This window comes from Struthio camelus, chromosome 1 (assembly GCF_040807025.1).
Source record: "Struthio camelus isolate bStrCam1 chromosome 1, bStrCam1.hap1, whole genome shotgun sequence".
NCBI lineage: Eukaryota > Metazoa > Chordata > Aves > Struthioniformes > Struthionidae > Struthio > Struthio camelus.
This window is the reverse complement of record NC_090942.1, coordinates 15,515,051-15,531,347: the sequence shown is the minus strand read 5'-3', so window position 1 is coordinate 15,531,347 and position 16,297 is coordinate 15,515,051. Positions and strand designations below refer to the sequence as shown.

General features: G+C 38.7%; 1 protein-coding gene across 16 annotated transcripts in view; it reads left to right on the top strand.

The window, feature by feature from the left end:
• ATXN7L1 (ataxin 7 like 1) overlaps positions 1-16,297 on the top strand; it is a 124,457-nt gene that overhangs the window by 92,110 nt on the left and 16,050 nt on the right. For all 16 annotated transcript variants that reach the window (XR_011138695.1, XR_011138686.1, XR_011138688.1 and 13 more), the window contains 4 exons: positions 5,439-5,722; positions 11,025-11,107; positions 11,970-12,226; positions 14,564-14,756. Coding sequence is in view for 13 of the 16 variants with exons in the window: in XM_068930149.1 (XP_068786250.1) it covers positions 5,439-5,722; positions 11,025-11,107; positions 11,970-12,226; positions 14,564-14,756 (817 nt within the window). In the remaining 3 variants the exon portion in view is untranslated. The remainder of the gene's footprint in view (positions 1-5,438; positions 5,723-11,024; positions 11,108-11,969; positions 12,227-14,563; positions 14,757-16,297) is intronic.

Below are 16,297 nucleotides of genomic sequence, written 5' to 3'. Positions count from 1 at the left end.
CTTTCATTTTGGCAACAGATGGCAATCTGTCAGTCAACAAAAGCCAAAAGGGAACAAGATAACTAGGCATTTCCTTTTCCCCTTATTGGGAACATCCCAAATGTTTATTGGTGATAAAGAAGGTGTATTTAGTTGTCTAAAACTGTTGTACTAGTCTGCTAACAATTAGGCAATGGATATGTCGGCAGTTCTGTCTGTGATTTACCAAATTCGTCTGGCTCAAAAAATGGGTATAGAATTCATCACACATCCAAGTAAGCTGAGATTTATCATCCTCAGAAGCTTGCAATTACTCAAGGCTTTTGTCTGTCACACTGTAGTCTCGTACCACAAATGCTTACTTCGCATAGGCTCTTCCAGACTGTTATCCAATTACCTTGATTCAGGAATTTTGTCATTTGTAATGATTGCTTTCCGCGCCTGGGATAAGTTTTTTTTTTTTGCACATCTTTCATAATTTGTTCAGCATCTCTTTTAAACCTTATCTGTTAGAGTCAGTAGCAGTATTTAAGAAATGGCTTCTGCACCAGTCTGGCCCGGTAGATGTCTGCTGTAATGCCTGCCTGCATGTTGACCAAACTCTTCCCCCGTTTTATTCATTACTGATTTACTCGAATCATTATTTTAAACACTGACCCAGGATCTCTTTCTTGTCTTCATGTCCTGTGTTGTTCTAAGATACACAACAGGGCTCAAAGAGCTCCTCCGTGGATGCTGTAAAAAGTGTGACCAGAAGGATCTGGTGAAGGTGACTGGGGATTGTTTAATTTTTGTAGCTGCTGTTTTGGTACTGTCGTTGTTATGCTTGCAATGTGAGGTGTTATTGTGAACACGTTATCCAAAATACTTGCCAGTTCTGATTTTTTCCCTGTATCTTGGTTGCTATTAGTACAGCAGTGCTCAGAGGCTGGAGCGGGACAGGAGCACCACGACACTGTGCTCAAGCTAAATGCAAAGCAGTGTTTTCTGAAGCTTGAGGTTGAGGTTTTAGGAGATGTAGCAGAAGTACTGAAACTGGTCAGCAACATTCCAGTATCTGTATAACCAAGGGCATGTGAAAAGCAAATTTGCTCCTTAATTGTATTTACTAGTTCTGTTTTTATATAAGCATCCACATTAGCCCCTTTGTCACAACAACGCAATAAAAGCTCATGTTGTTTATCCACGGTGACCACTAAACGTGTCATTATTTTTCAGTATGTTTTTCCCCGTATGTCACTGTTGACTGACTAGATTGTTTTTTTTCATATATAACCTTACATTTGGTTGTAGTAAAGTACATTTTGTTTTAAATGAATCAATGTGACAAAACACTCTAGATCACTTTTATAGCTGCCTTCTCTTCATTGCTCCCTGTTTCCCTTGATCCTGATTCCATCAGCAAATGTTATCAGCGGTAATCTTGCATTTATTTCTACATACTGATGAAGCTCTCAGTAGTGTCAGCCCTAGTAACGGTGGCTCAAGTGCCCCGCTAGGAAGCATCCTTACTGAATTGTGAATCTCTGAAAACCGGTTTTTAATTCTGTGTTTAACATTTGCTTTATACTGTTTTTATTTGTGTTTTATAGTGTCTTCTGAATGCCTGGAACATTTTGACAGTTATCTTTGTCAGCCTAACTTTTATCCTCATCAAAAAGCGAAACCAGATTTCTTTGCTAAGATCTGCTTTCAGTACCACCATGTGAACTAATTGTTTATCAGTTTGTTTTTATTAGCTTTTCCATTATTTCTTCCAAGACATTCTGTTTTGGGTTTTGCATGTGGATGCAACAGCAGCGCTCATCTAGCGTTCTCTAATTTGCCAAATATTCCCAGATTCAATTAGAAATTAATATGCTCAGACCAAATATCTCTTCAACTGTTCATGGAATTCACGGATACATTTCCCGGGCTCTGCTTATGGGAAAAGTATTGATGGTGTTTTTTTTTTAGCTAGCACTTTACAGTTGCTGAAGGAAACAAAAATACATCTTATCTGATTGGAGTACGTTATCATGCTTCCGTCTTAGCGTAAAAGAAATACTGAGTATTTCTCTCATTTTTTGCATCACTAATAACAATTTTACTCTCCTTTAGGTGCTGGTACTATTGTTAGGATTTCTTTTGTTCCCAGTAAACTTGCCTTTATCGAATACCACTTCTTTTTTTGGACATATTTTTGGCAATCTTCTATACTCCCATTTCCCTCATTTGTACTAATTGCTGTGTGCCTTTTCTCTTTTTTTAGTTTGCTGTGTATTGTTTTTCTAATCGTTTCTTTCAGCAGTTGTCCTTACTAAACCTAAACAGTCTTTTTTTTGGAAAAAATTCTTTTTAAAATATTGGCGTTATGTTTCTTTTATTTTTCTAATGAAATTTTTAAAGAAATCTTCAATTTTGACTCATCATAATCCTCAGTTTGGAAGAAGTACTCTCTTAAACCATCAAATGTAAATATGAGCATCCCAATGTCATCTACTCATTTTTCAGTCCTTCTCAGATGTCACTGGTCCTACACAGCTTCCAATTTGCAGCCCAGTTATCTCTTCATCCTTATTAATTGTACCAAGGCAGAACTAGGGTTCTTTAATGCTGAATGCGGTACCCACTTATATTTTAAAAAAAAATTATCTGTAACTTTTAAAATCTCTAATTTACTGTAGACTGTCTGGAGTGCTATAGTGTATGTGTCTTATAACAACCAGAGTGTTTTTCTTTTTTCCCTCTGCATTGCAGAGAAATTTTTAATGAATAATTTTATTCCTATCCTGAGGTTCACTTGCTGATCTATAACAAAAGTAAACCAAAACGTTCCCTCCGTTGGGCGCTGTTCGTTAGCACAGGGAGCCACGTGTGCGCTAGGGCGTGAGGTTCTCGCAGATGAACCGTCCACTCTTTCTTTTCATATTAACTGTATTTTACTACCAGAACAGATAGTATACTTGACCCTTCTGGTGTGTATTAATGCTTTGAATTGAGACAGATAGATCTCATAAACAGGGCATGAAGATACATTCAGCTCTGTTTTTATATAGTACAATGACTCGATCAAGGATCAAAAATTCTTCTGCTTTCAGAAAATTTAATTCTGTCATCTGTTTTAAAAAAAAAAATAGTTCCCACTCCAAGATATTATTATTTGTCTGTCATTTAACTGCATAAATTCAGAGTGGTTTAAAGAATAGCTGGAAAAAAATCCTCTCTGTCATAGCTTCATGTTTACACTGTTATTAAAACAGTTTTGCAGTTGTGTTTTTTTGAGTAAGTTAAACTGTTTTGCTTACTTACTGCACTGCGCTCTACATTATGCTGCGTTCAGGTCTGTCTTCTGACCAGCTTCCTTCTGTATTTACAATACCACAGGATGTGGAAGATGTATATGATTTAATCCCAGCTCCAGATTATATCTTGATGTCTACATCTTCTTTTTAGTTTTATAGGCATATTGTTTTTATCGTAGTTCATTTAGCTGTATTCAAATATGGAATTATCCTTAAAATATGGCATATGGAACAGAAATAAACGCAACTTTCCAGTGTGGGAGAGTCCACTCCAGCCAGGTATTCTGCACTTTCTGTTGACAATCTCCAGCAGCTTTGGAGAAAGGGAAGTTTTTCTAGCATGCTGTGAAGGTCAAGACTCGAGTTATTTTGGACCCTTCTTCCCATGTTTCCGAAGGGTCTCCTGTGGAGAGTGCCCTGTCAAAGTCGTCATCTTTTTTTGATAGCAGAAACTCCATATTTGCTCATCTTTTTTTTTCTGTAGCAACAACACAGAGAAGGTGCCATCTTTCAGGCACAGAAGACTGAAATTACTTGGGATTTATGAATGGGGAAAATCCCAAACAGCACAAACAGGCAAAACCGTCTGGGCCTGCTGGCTGGCACCAGTGCGGTTTCTGGCGAGAAACTCCGCTTACTGAACAGTGCCATGCCAGCGTACTTCAGAACATAAACTCATTCAGCAGAGGTTGTGTTTTCAACAAGCATCACGTTTTTGTCCGTAATGCAATTGTAGGACCCTCCGCGCTTAGCATTCAAAATCACTGCAGTGATTTGCAATAAAAAGCTTGTTCTTTGAATATGATCTGATAAAGAGTAACTTTATATTCATTGTAAACATATTTAATTTTACCTCTAGCACGCGCATCAAGTTAAACCTTTAAGACAATAATAGATAAGGAATCTCTGAGCTTAAGAAGTGTTAACAGGAATACTGTTAAGCTGTTTATGCTTCTGGATGAGGATTTTGGTTTACCTCCTAAACCTCACCTTTGCATTTATATTTAAGAAGACTTACGTTTCTCTTGTTTGCTCAGGGTGGAATGATACCCTCAAAATTGCAGCTTTTGCGTGATCAGGGTGTAAATTTGCTTACGAGGCAATTAGTCAACTGTCTGGCAAAAGCGACTGCTCAGACAGCGTATGGGAAGCACTGGAATAAGTGACATGTTTCCATTAGCAGCCTCCAGTGAAACCCGGGCTTAAAGCTCTGAGCATCTGTATCTTTACATTAAATTAAATTTATATTTAAATTAATCTTTTCTCTCTGGGTTTGCATCAGTGAGGAGGAGTAAATACAATTTTAATTGGTAGGCACAAGACATCTGATTTTGGGGTTGTGTATAGGTAGAGCAGCTGCAGCTGTTAATTCTTCACTCATTTAGTTATGAGCCAGTAATGTCAAAATAACGTTGGCATTAAAAGTTACTTAACCTTTTTTGCTACCAAATTGAGAACACTACATTTGTTAGTGTCAGAAATATGCTATTTGTGACAGGTTAAATAAGGCGGAGTTAGCTATTGCAGAGTTTATTCTGAAAAGGTCCAGCTAAGCTGATAGTCGTACTGGGATTCTTATTCGTTAGTTCGCAAGATTTTATTAAACAAAAATTTAATATTGCTCTAACTCTCAAGGATTTTAATACTTTTAAAGGGATGCTGTTAAAGCTTCTAGGTTCAAAATCTCTTTTTCCCTTGTCTCCGGGACTCCTATGCTATTCAGACGCTTCTGAAAAAATTAACGTTTTTTGAGTGTTTATTTAGAAATATTAGTATTGTTAGTACACTTCTTCACCATCATGATGAACCTTGTGTAGCGTACACGTTTGCAGTAGGTACTGGTATGAAAGGCGTGAGACCATGTATGTAAGGGAACGTGTTTTGCCTAGTACCAAATGCTTATTTTGTTTCTGAATACTAGGGAAACGGATCTTGAAAAATGTGAAGCTTCATTTTCATAGTTCTCTACCTTGCCAAGCTTTAAAAAAGGCTGATGTTGTAAATATTTGATTGAACAAAAGTAGTGACTAATGGTACCAAGTATTTCATTTTAGTCTAGTCCCAAGATGTTATGTCACTTGCATCAGAAGTTTTTATATTTGTGGAAGGGAGTTAAGGAACCGTAAATATGTGGTACAGAAAATACGACTTGAAGATTTTTCTTTGGTTTTGCAGTGTTCCTGTTCCAGTAGTCAGTCTAGAGAAAATTCCTAACCTAGTGAAGGCAGATGGTGCCAATGTTAAAATGAATTCTGCAACCACTACCACCATCACCTCCTCCTCAGCCTCTTCATCCACCATACCTGCTCCAACTTTGGTTAAATCTGGTTTGACATCTAAGTCAGTGCCACCATCACCAGAAAAGATTCTGAACGGCAAAGGAATCATAGCTCCATCAATAGACAAGAAACACCAAAATGGCACTAAAAGCAGTAACAAGCCTTACAAAAGACTTTCAGGTGAGTAATGTTGTAGTTCACATTTTGAGGTAGTTCATCTTTCTTCATTAATATTTCTACAGCTTAGAAACTATGTAGTAATAAAATGCCGTAGGCTGGGTTTGGTTTGGTTCTCTATTGTAGGATGCGGTTCTGCCTGTGTGAATAAAGAGATTTCAAACTTTCATTTGCAAAATATTTCCAAAATACACATTCTATTTAGCTTGAAAGTAGGGTGTGTAATGCATTTCTCAGTTGGCCAACAGGCAGAATGTAAAATTTTAAGGGAATAAATTCAGTAAAACAAAGGCAGGTGGTCTGCTCATTTTAACTTGTTGTATAATTTGAATCTGTTTACAGTAGACAAGCAAATTCCTAAGCTGAGTGATGATCCTAGTATTCCTAGTACAGTAATGATCAAGTCGAACAGTTGAGGTTTAGGGCATTAATATAACAACATTTAGAGACAGTTCTGCTGAAAAATGTAACTTGCACCACTTGAAAAATACATGCCCATTATATGTAGCATCAGTCTTTGACATTAAATGTCGGGCCTATACAAAACATTTTCTTAATCTAACATATTAACTGCATAGTGAAGAAATGCAGTGGCTAATCTTGGTCTCTGAAAATAGCAAATAATGTTGCATTGCTGCATCTTTAAAAGGGATGAGACTACAGAGAGCATATGTTGTTTACAGCGTTCCGTTTGTAATTCTAGCAAAAAGGTAATTTCCATTATAATAAGAGAAGGAAAGACATGTTGCTTCTAATAACAGAAGAACTATTTTGTTTTGGTCTAAGATGACATCATCCACCGAGTCATAATTTTTTTCAACAGCGTTCATTCTGCTTGTAAATATTGGGAAATTCTAGGAAGATTCCCCCACAGGGAAGGTTCCCAAACAGGGATTTTGGGGGAAATCTTACGAGTCATAAATCTCCCCCTCCTCTGCCCACAATTCATACATGAGTGAAGTAAGAAATTTATGGAGTTGGGATCTCAGTCTTTCTCAAGAAGACAGGACAGTGGGGTTGAGGGAGTAGCATAAAATGTGGGAATGCCCCGGACAGCCTTAGGTGAGCAGGAGTGGGGATGAAGGTCCTGAAGCACAGGCAGAAGCATCGTGGGAGCGTAGAGGGTTGGTTAGAAAGGGCCTATCGCCACCCATTCTGCAGGTAGAATTTTTTCTTATTTTCTCCTTGAAGTTCCCCAGAGGTTACCCATACAACTGTAGGGCAGTGAGTAGAGAATTTGCCCCCTAAAGCTGAAAACATATTTTTGTTCTGAATGAAAGGAAAGAAAGTGCTTTGAGGGGGTGGGTTTTTTGTTTGTGTTTTAAAGCAAAAGTAACTGAATCGAGTTTCCTGCTTCAGAAGCTGCACAGGGTCTATTCATGTACTGGCAGTACTTTGTGATTTGGGCAGGAACTCCTTGTGTGTACTGAAAGGCTAATTTGACTAATGGCAGCATTAGCACTGGATTAGGTCGCCCGTTTGACAGGAAGTAAATTCACATGATTTTCTGAATGTGCCGTAGTTATGAACCAAGGATAACTTTTGCAAGATAATAATACAAGTATGCCTTATTTTTTACAGAATACCAGTTGGGTTTTCCTCATTTTTTCAAATTTGGCAGTTAGCTCTATGGTAATGCTACCATGGCTTGACTCCAAAGCAGTGAGAGGTGTGTTTGCTAGGGCTGTGTGTGGTATGGAACAATGCCATTGCCCGAAAGCATTCAGTACACTGATTTCTTTCTTAACTCGTTAAAAGGTGCCTTATAAGAAAACAAAACAGTTGTTCATGACAGAATTCCACAAAACTAAAAAATATTAAGGGGAAGTAATTGATTTGTCTTTTATACCTTAAGCTTCACGTGCTAAGATCCAGTTTGTTAGTCTAAGGAGTAACTACATATAGTATATTTTGCAATTAATTTAAAATACTGATTTCTTTTAAGCCATTCTTTCCTTTAATGTTTTCAAAGCTTAATTTTTAATTTTTTTTTAACGATCAGTTTTGAATTCTTTCCTAGGCGATTGAAAGTGACGCTTGCTTTGCTCGTGTCACCTTCTACGTGTAGTGATACAGGGCTGTAGGTGATACGTGGACTTCTTTTGTACAAGTGCTCACTGAGCTGTGTTCATAAAGGAGAATCGTTTCTGTAGGGCCTCCCTTCAAGTCGTTTGTTCTGTTCCATGGAGGTGCCGCTCCATCATTCTTCCGTCTGTAAGCTGCCATTCACTGTCGCTTTTAGGACCGGGAAAGTTTCGCTGGTGGAAATTTCCAAAGAGGCTGGGGCTCTGCTTTAGGATTGTTTGAGTACTCTTGTGGACAGTAGTTGACGTTTATGTGGTTATCAAATCCACAAAATTGTTTATTTTTTTTAAAGCTCTTCTCTCATCCGATTTAGAATCCATTAGATCTTGCTTCTGCTGTCTCGCATCTTGATGGGACAATACAATAAATGAGTGATGATGCAAGTAACAGAAGTTCTGAAAACTCTGTAAATTGTCCGTAGATTGTGTCAGTAGGATGGATGCCTCTCAGTTATTATACGGAACTGTACAAAGGCTGAGATAAAGATCTTGGAAGGTCAATGAGATGATTGTTTTAGCTATACTATAATATTTAATTTGTTTCACATAAAAAGAAGGAGAAGGTGGCTGGGACGTTTAAGTTTCCTTCGGTTCTCTGCTGTGGAAGTGTACAGCTGTTAATTTTTGAGCTTTGTAGCGGGTCTGGCTGGTTTACATCATTTTCTTTCCTTTTTAGCAACCTCCACTCTCCCTCATCCCATTCCCTTGACTGTGGCTAAAGTTGTTTTCTTTGCTGAGAGCTAGTGGTTGTTTGGGTGATGAATGAACCTTCTCTCCTTTCAGGAGAGCTGCTGTGGGTGAGAGAGGAAAGGAGCTCATGGAACCACAAAAGCCCGTCTGTAGCTGCCCAGCACGAGTGCATCAGTGTCCCCAAACAGCAAGCTGCAACCCTCCCCCCCTTTTTTTTTTAATTTTAATTCCTGTTCCCTTAGGGGTAAAGCTGAAGAATACAGATGTCCAATTTAAACCAGGTCTGTCTGTTGTGTTGCAAACAGGCGTTTGAGGCAGTTAAGTTTTGGCCCTGTCTTTTCTTTAGGTGGGGCTATAATGCTGCTTAGCTCTGACCACTGAAGGTGATTAGGAGGGATCCAGTCTGGAGAAGCAGCGTTCCAAGCTGTGCCTGTGCACGAGGGCCGGGGGAGTCTCATGCTATGGACTACCTCATATAAAAGTAGTCAGAAGCTGCATTTCATTATTGATAAGAAGGCAGTGATCTTCATTTAACATGTTGCCCAAACCAGGCGCGCCTGTAGCTAGCGATTGGATGTTTCATGACACCTCTGGAAAGGCCATGTAGGCTTCAGCCAGGAGAAGTGATTTCTTGTTTGCTTAGTATTGTCTCAGAGACAGCATATTATTTTGTTCTGTAGACAGCAGAGGCTTCCACTTTTTTGACCACAAGTCATTATGCTGATTTTTACCTCTATGGGTTCCTAAAAATTGGCTTTCCCTATAATCAGTCCTGAAAGTCTGGCTTGATCAGGACACTCTTACTGGCAGGTTGCAGTCTGCGCATTCCCAGAGGAAGCACTTTGGATTTTTGAAATATGTTTCCCTGTTGGTGCCGAACAGTCCTAGTTTGGTGATGTTCAGAACGTGTTTCGAAGCCTCGCCGTTGCCCTCATGATTTTTTATTCAAATACACATTTTTGAGTCCATATAGTCTGTTTAGTTTATTTTTTAACTTGTGTTGAAAGGTTTTAGGCAGGTGATTCAAGAAGCTGCGGTAGGCACGTTATGTACTCAAAAATCGGAGTAGGGAATTGACTGCTTTAGCTCATGAACACACGTTTTCATCTGTTAGGCAGAAAACGTTTTTTAATTTTAGTCATACACAGATACATTTTTGTTTCTGCTGTGCTGTAAAAGCCATAGCAACTACAAGTACTTGTGACAGCCGTCAGGCCCTCTGTGGATTTCACCAGAAGATGTACAGCCAACTGGCTTTCCAGAATCGCTTTTTGGTGCATCTCTGCTGCTAGGCCAATAACCTAACCATTTACTTAATGTTTGCTTTATCATTTTTAAGTCCAGATAGCACAATATGCGTAACTGCTAGTCACGCTGATATCTGGGAGACAGGAGTTGTCGAGCATAGATTATCTGGCGTCCCGTTTCTTCTTCTAGCTGTTCTGCTGCCTGTGAGGTTTTCCCGGCGCTGTAGCATGGCTGTGAATTGCTCTCTCCATCGTGGCACCGATTTTTTTTTTTAAATTTGTGAAGAGTTTTTAGCTCCTCAGATTAAAAATTGTATTTAAGTACAAGTGATCATTATATCTGAATGCAACGCAATTGTCCAGTTAAAATAGACTTTGGCAAGTAGTTTATATTCCACTACCAAATTAAAGCAAACCAGCCCTGCCAATGACAACATGTGATGTCTAGGTATATAAAGATAATGGTAGATTTGTTTATGTGGCATAAAAAGCATATGTCCGTATTTTTGCTATAGTCCTGTAGTGCAAAACCTAACATTATATTAAACCTAATCTAAAGGAGGTGGTGTTATATGTGGTGTACAAATATTAAAATGTTAATGACAAATATGCAAAGATACCATATTAAAGATTAAGTGCAGTTCTAATGTTGTTAATTATTGGAGCTCATGTAAATGCCTCTTTTTCAAAACCTTTGCAGCCTTTAAGCTCAGTGCCCCCACTGACTTAGGGAAATATGAACTAACAAACACATTTTTATGCTTCTTGAAAAAGGGATTTAGATTTTTTTTTTCTAGTGTCTCCAGTAATCTTGTATTTACCTTTTCAGACACCACTGGTTGCTTTTCAGAGTTTCTGAGCGTTTCAAAGACATAATGCTAAGCACGTGCGCTATGTTGTCTGTGGGTGTCTTAAATTATGCTGCCAAACTCAGAGGCCGGATTTGCAAATGTGCCTCATAGGGAGCCAATGTTAGAGAGGCAACTGAACTCCGAGGTACTTCACTTGGGCCTGTGTTTGGAGCGCTCTCTAACGCAGGCTTGTTCCTGTGAAGCCTGTGGTTGAAATCCTGCGCTGAGTAGTATGAAACATGTAAGGACAAAAAAAAACAAATAACTGTATTAGTGATGCACATGGCACTATTACATGGGGCTGGTGTTGGGAATGGTGGTTCAAGCTGGGCTTGGTTGAATCAAGTACTATCAGGCAAAACCTGTATGCTCTGGTTAAAATTTCTGAAATAATCTTTTTCTCCCCCTCCTTTTTTTTCCTGCCCTCAAACAGAAAGAGAATTTGACCCAAATAAACACTGTGGAGTACTGGATCCTGAAACAAAGAAACCTTGCACAAGATCGCTCACCTGCAAGGTATTTTTCTTAGAAGATAAAATATCAGATGCTTTGTTATAGTTTAAATCCCACCACAGTAGTTTGAGAGGTCATACCTGCTCCTGTCTTACAGACAATGGGTATGGTATTCAGACGCTGTCCTCAGGTAATTCTTTTGAGTAATTCTGTTTCTTTGAATCAGAGCATCTGCATTATTCCACTGATATTTTTAAAAAGATGTTTTTCTTTCCTGTCATTTTGTTATGCAAAAGGCATTAACGTTTCATGTAGAAGCACGAGTGTTATTTTAAATGCTCCTTTTTTGGTTCGTGTGTACAGCAGTGTTGAAGTATAGTCAGTTCTTAGTTAAAATGAACATGATTTTCCCATAAGAAATTACTTAGGGGCTGCCCTTGCGATAATAACGAGTCTCATGTCAAAAAGTAGCAACACCATAAGACATTTATAATGAACATTTGTATGTGTATGTGCTGCCTGTCAGTAGAGATGATCAGATAGATTTGCTTAAATACGTATTCACGTTTTTCAATCCAATCAAATCAAATTTTCATTGTAAGCTAAGAGCTACAATGATTTTACCTCTTAATATTATATTCTGAAATTATTGGAATAACATTTGCTGTCTTGGGAAAGGTAAGTCAGTAGCATCTATTATGAAAATTGTTGCAAAAAGTAATTTTAGCATTGAAGTTGGCATTTCTTGCGAATGACTTCCTAAATTATCGAAGATTATGTGGAGTAACAGCTTTATTTCCGTAACTATGGCTAAAGTTGTTTAAAGTAGGTTTTTATCTTTTAGAGTTGTGGTATATCAGAAGTATAGAGGACTCGTAAACAATATCATGCACACACAAATGCTTTTTAACCACCCTATTTTTAGACTCATTCACTTAACCATCGACGAGCAGTTCCAGGCCGTAAAAAACAGTTTGACATCCTTCTAGCTGAACACAAAGCTCGATCAAGGGAAAAAGAAGTTGCAAAAGACAAAGAGCATCCAGCATCTGTAAGGGAAAGCTATCAGAGCCAGCCCACACCAGCACAAGACTCTCTGTCAGGATCTTCGGTGAACTCTGGGCCAGAATCTAAAGTAACATCTCCTGCAAAATCTAGGCCACCAAATTCTGTACTTCCCAGGTAAGTGATTCTTCAGCGTGAACTGTTGCATTCTGACAATGCTATAACAAATGTCTTAGTGTTGTGTACAGCCTATGTAATATACAGGCTGTATTTCTTTTGTGCTCTTAAATGATAAAATACGTTAATGTAAGAGTATCTCTCAGCAGTAAAAAAGTATACTACGCTTACATTAACATAAATCTTTCCACAGTAGCCTATGGTCTGACAGGGAATGGGGTGAGTAGTGGTGTCCATCCTCTCTTCTGAATGTCATACTAGCTGGATGTTTTGGCTAAAATGATCAGTAATAGTTAGGAGCATTTATATTCAAATCATTCTGACACATGTTGGAATAAGAGTCTGTCTAGATGAATCAAGACAGGTACGGGGCAGGGGAAATTCTGCACATTTAAGTAGAAACTTCCTCTGCAAATACTCCACCAGTAATATCAATGGAATGACTTGTGAAGAAAGGTGTAATTTAGTGTAAGTGAATATATAGGCATCTAGTTTTTAAAACTATTGATTTGAAATTGTCTGGCTATAGTATATCTTTCCTCCTTTAGAAGATTTTTCTTACAAGGACAAAACAGGCCTCAGAAGGACAATGCACCCTCTAAAGACATCAGGGAAACCCTTTCACCTTTAGAAGTACTAGTATGAGTTACTGGCTCAACTGAATTCTAATTGCCCTCTGATAAACTTGCCGTATGTTTTCTTCTGTACTAGTTTTGGCTGGAATAGCTAAGCTAGTTGGGTGTGTTCATATTTATTTTGTTTCATATTTCTTTTCCTTCCAGAAGGCTTGGTCAGGATTGGGTGCCTGTTTTGGGGCATCTGTACAAAGTTACTGTCCCTGTCTCAGAGATTTTTGCTGTATTTGCTATCTCAAATATTACAGAGCCATTTCCAGTGTTTTCCGTGTGTTCATCAAGCCATAGTGCAGTTTTAGTCTACCATGTCGAGGTGGGTCTTACAGATCTTTGAGTTAATGGGCAATGCAAGAATACGTGTAGATAAGTTGGTGAGAAGTCTACATAATTCTCATTAAAAGGGTGACCTTATATGGCCCTTACATAGAGGGGAGCACAGAGGGACTGGCAGATGTTATTTTTAGTAGGTGTTACAGTCAAAGAAGCAAAACTTGAATGTGATTCAGTGAGAGCCAGCTGAAGGATTCCCAAAAAAAGGGAAAACGGTGTGCCAGGAAGATGATTTTAGCAGTCACATTTTGTGTTTATACAATTCATGCTTCTGTTTCTGCTGCAGTGCCTCTGTTCTGTCATTTTGTGTGCTTTTGCAAGCAGCTGTGGCAGAGGAGAGCGTCCCTGCCTCTCTGCTGGGACTCAGCAAGCTTGCAGCTCTGCTGCTGGAGGAGGTTCTGGAAGTGCTCCCTGGTCTGCTGCAGCAGAGTTTGCTGGTGTCACTGAAGGTGACTTAGCTTGACCTGGCCAACTTTTCCTGAAGAAGGCTAAGGAGCACTCGCATGATCTCTCTCCTGCAAAAGCTACTGCAGCAGTAATTTCTAGCTGATGGACATTGTCGAGCAATCCCTGCTCAGAAGAGGACAGGCTCATTGACTGCTTCGTGCTGACAGCATAAATTTACTAGATTAAGGAAGGCTAAATTATGCTTGTTTTCTTTTTTATCTTCTGATTTTGCTCAGTGTGGACATGTCCTCCAATCTCAACGAGTTCACATACGTTACATACTTGCTTGCATAGAGAGCAAGTAAGAATTATTTTCATCTCCCCTTACTAATTTGACTTGTTTCCAAGTTTCTTTTGAAAGGCAAGGCACCATTGCACCCTGGTGATGCAGAGAAATTCCCTCTTTTTTTTAATTGAGTTTCAGACAAAGGTAGAGAAAACATATGCTGTAGGAGGTGCTCCCAGTTGCTTTACTCACTAAACTAGCTGTAGAGCAAGTAAGCTAAAAACACTCACGTTATATTTACTATACTGGTATCAGTAGAACTTCTGTATGAAATAGAATTTCATAGCTGGACCTTTGGGATCTAGCAAGTAGCATAGTAGTGGTGCTGCAGAAACAGATTTTACACATCTAATTTTTGTTTGCATTTTTAATATACTTTACCTCTCTCAAGATCTTAAACTCAGCTTTATGGCAAGTTTCTAATGTAATTTCAAGCGATAACAAATGTACTTTCATTAACATTAACTTGGTAATCCGTGGCATCTTTCTGACAAGACCAAATGTCAGGTATTCTGTGTCTTTTAATTTCCTTCTGTATATGTTCATTTCTTGCATGATTTACTTTGAAGCTCGCCTCTGGCAAGTGGGTTTACAGAGCCTTTTGAACACTGACATTTAGAATGTATTTTCTCCTTCTAGACCATCATCTGCAAATAGCATAAACAGCAACAGTTCTTCAAACCACAGTGGATATGTACCAGAATTGCCACTGCCTTCCATGGGAGGAGATTTAACTAGCAGATTATCCAGTGATGAAGGAGAAGTGGATGGAGCTGAAGAATCTGAGAAATTAGACTGTCATTTTTCTGGACACCATCCCAGACCTCTTGGGGTATGTGTCTGTCTCTGGCATGCCTGGCTGTTATTCTGATGTGATTAGGGAGGGGAGAAAAAAGATGTAATTTAGTAAAAATGTAAGGACTGAGGACCTTACATTCTAAAAACTGTATTCTAAAGAGGACAAATGGATTCGTCAGAAAACAGTGATATGGACTGGATAAGATAGGAGGATAAGACTGGTCAGCGCATATGACGTTACTAGGTTGCAGGACAGGATGAGGAGCAGAAAATAAAAAGAACTTGTAGTATTAGACTTTTGTCTCAGTAAACTGTAAATTAGGCATAAATCTGCTAAACTGAGAAGAGTTGCATTGCTTTAGAAAGAACATGAGAAGATTATCTGTCTTTGTTGTCTCAGTTGTTACGAAATTAACCCGTGTGATTGGTTAGAGCTCTGAAAATCGTGTGGCAGCAAAGTGTTATTACAGTGCTTTGCTACTCATTTTTGTAGTTTGCCTTGAAGCAGTAATTAAGTATCATTTATGTAAGTGTATGTAAACGTAGAAGCTGTTGCTTCATTCATCTGGAAACGGAGAGTGTGCAGCACAACACAGCCCATCTGCTCTGGAAGTGGCTTAAGTGTGTGCTGCTTTGGCAGCTGTTTTTCTCTTTCCCCAAGTTAGTAACAAATTCTAAGAAGTAAGAAGTTAGGGCAGCCATATGGCATTTTATCTGCAGTGTGTATTTGTTTACATAGTACAAACCAAGAAGCAATGGGAACTATTGAACTTTTGAGCAGTCAGTTCTCATAAAGATCAAGGAATCCAATTAGTGAACGCTTCCTCTATATATTTTCTGTAGGATGTGCACAGTAAAATTAAATACTGTGATAACTATAGCTTTGTCTATCTTTCCTAGAGTAAAGGAGAATGTGTAAAGGGTAGGACACTAGAAAAAAATAAGAGATGAATGGAAATGACCATGAGATGAAATTGCACATGTAGTTTTTAGCTAGAAGATAGGAATTCTTATTACATTCTATATAATAACATGATATCCAGTAGCCTCTCGCTTCCCTGGTAGTTTTGTATTCCCCTCGTTTTTGCTTATAGAGAACGTTGATCTCGGGCCACATCTACAGTGCATGTTTGGCCTGCTAAGCTTTTTGACCTGCTCCTTCTTTATGAATTAAATACTCAAGGCTTACTGCACGTGTGTCTACACAATTTAAAGAATAATCCAAATCCAGCCAGTTCTTGTGTAGGCATAATCAGTGAGGCACGGCTGTCAGTACCACTGGTCATTTTGTTTTAGGATCCTAGTGCTGTTCAGCAAGACAAATCCCACTGCTTCGTCTGTTTCTTGAAATCTTAATTAGCGTTTCTCAGCTGAAGCAACGATTGATAATAGTGCAAGTGCTTGTAGTCCATGTTGATGTGAAGTCAGAAAAGATCACCTTAAGCATAGTTTAAACTAACTTGCTAGATTTCATATGAGAGTGGCCTAAGAGTTTTCCTCAGATACTCCCTCTCTCGGCTAGCTGGTAGTAATCAGGGAAAAGGCGGTAGCTTCTTAAACTGCCTCTCAGTGGTA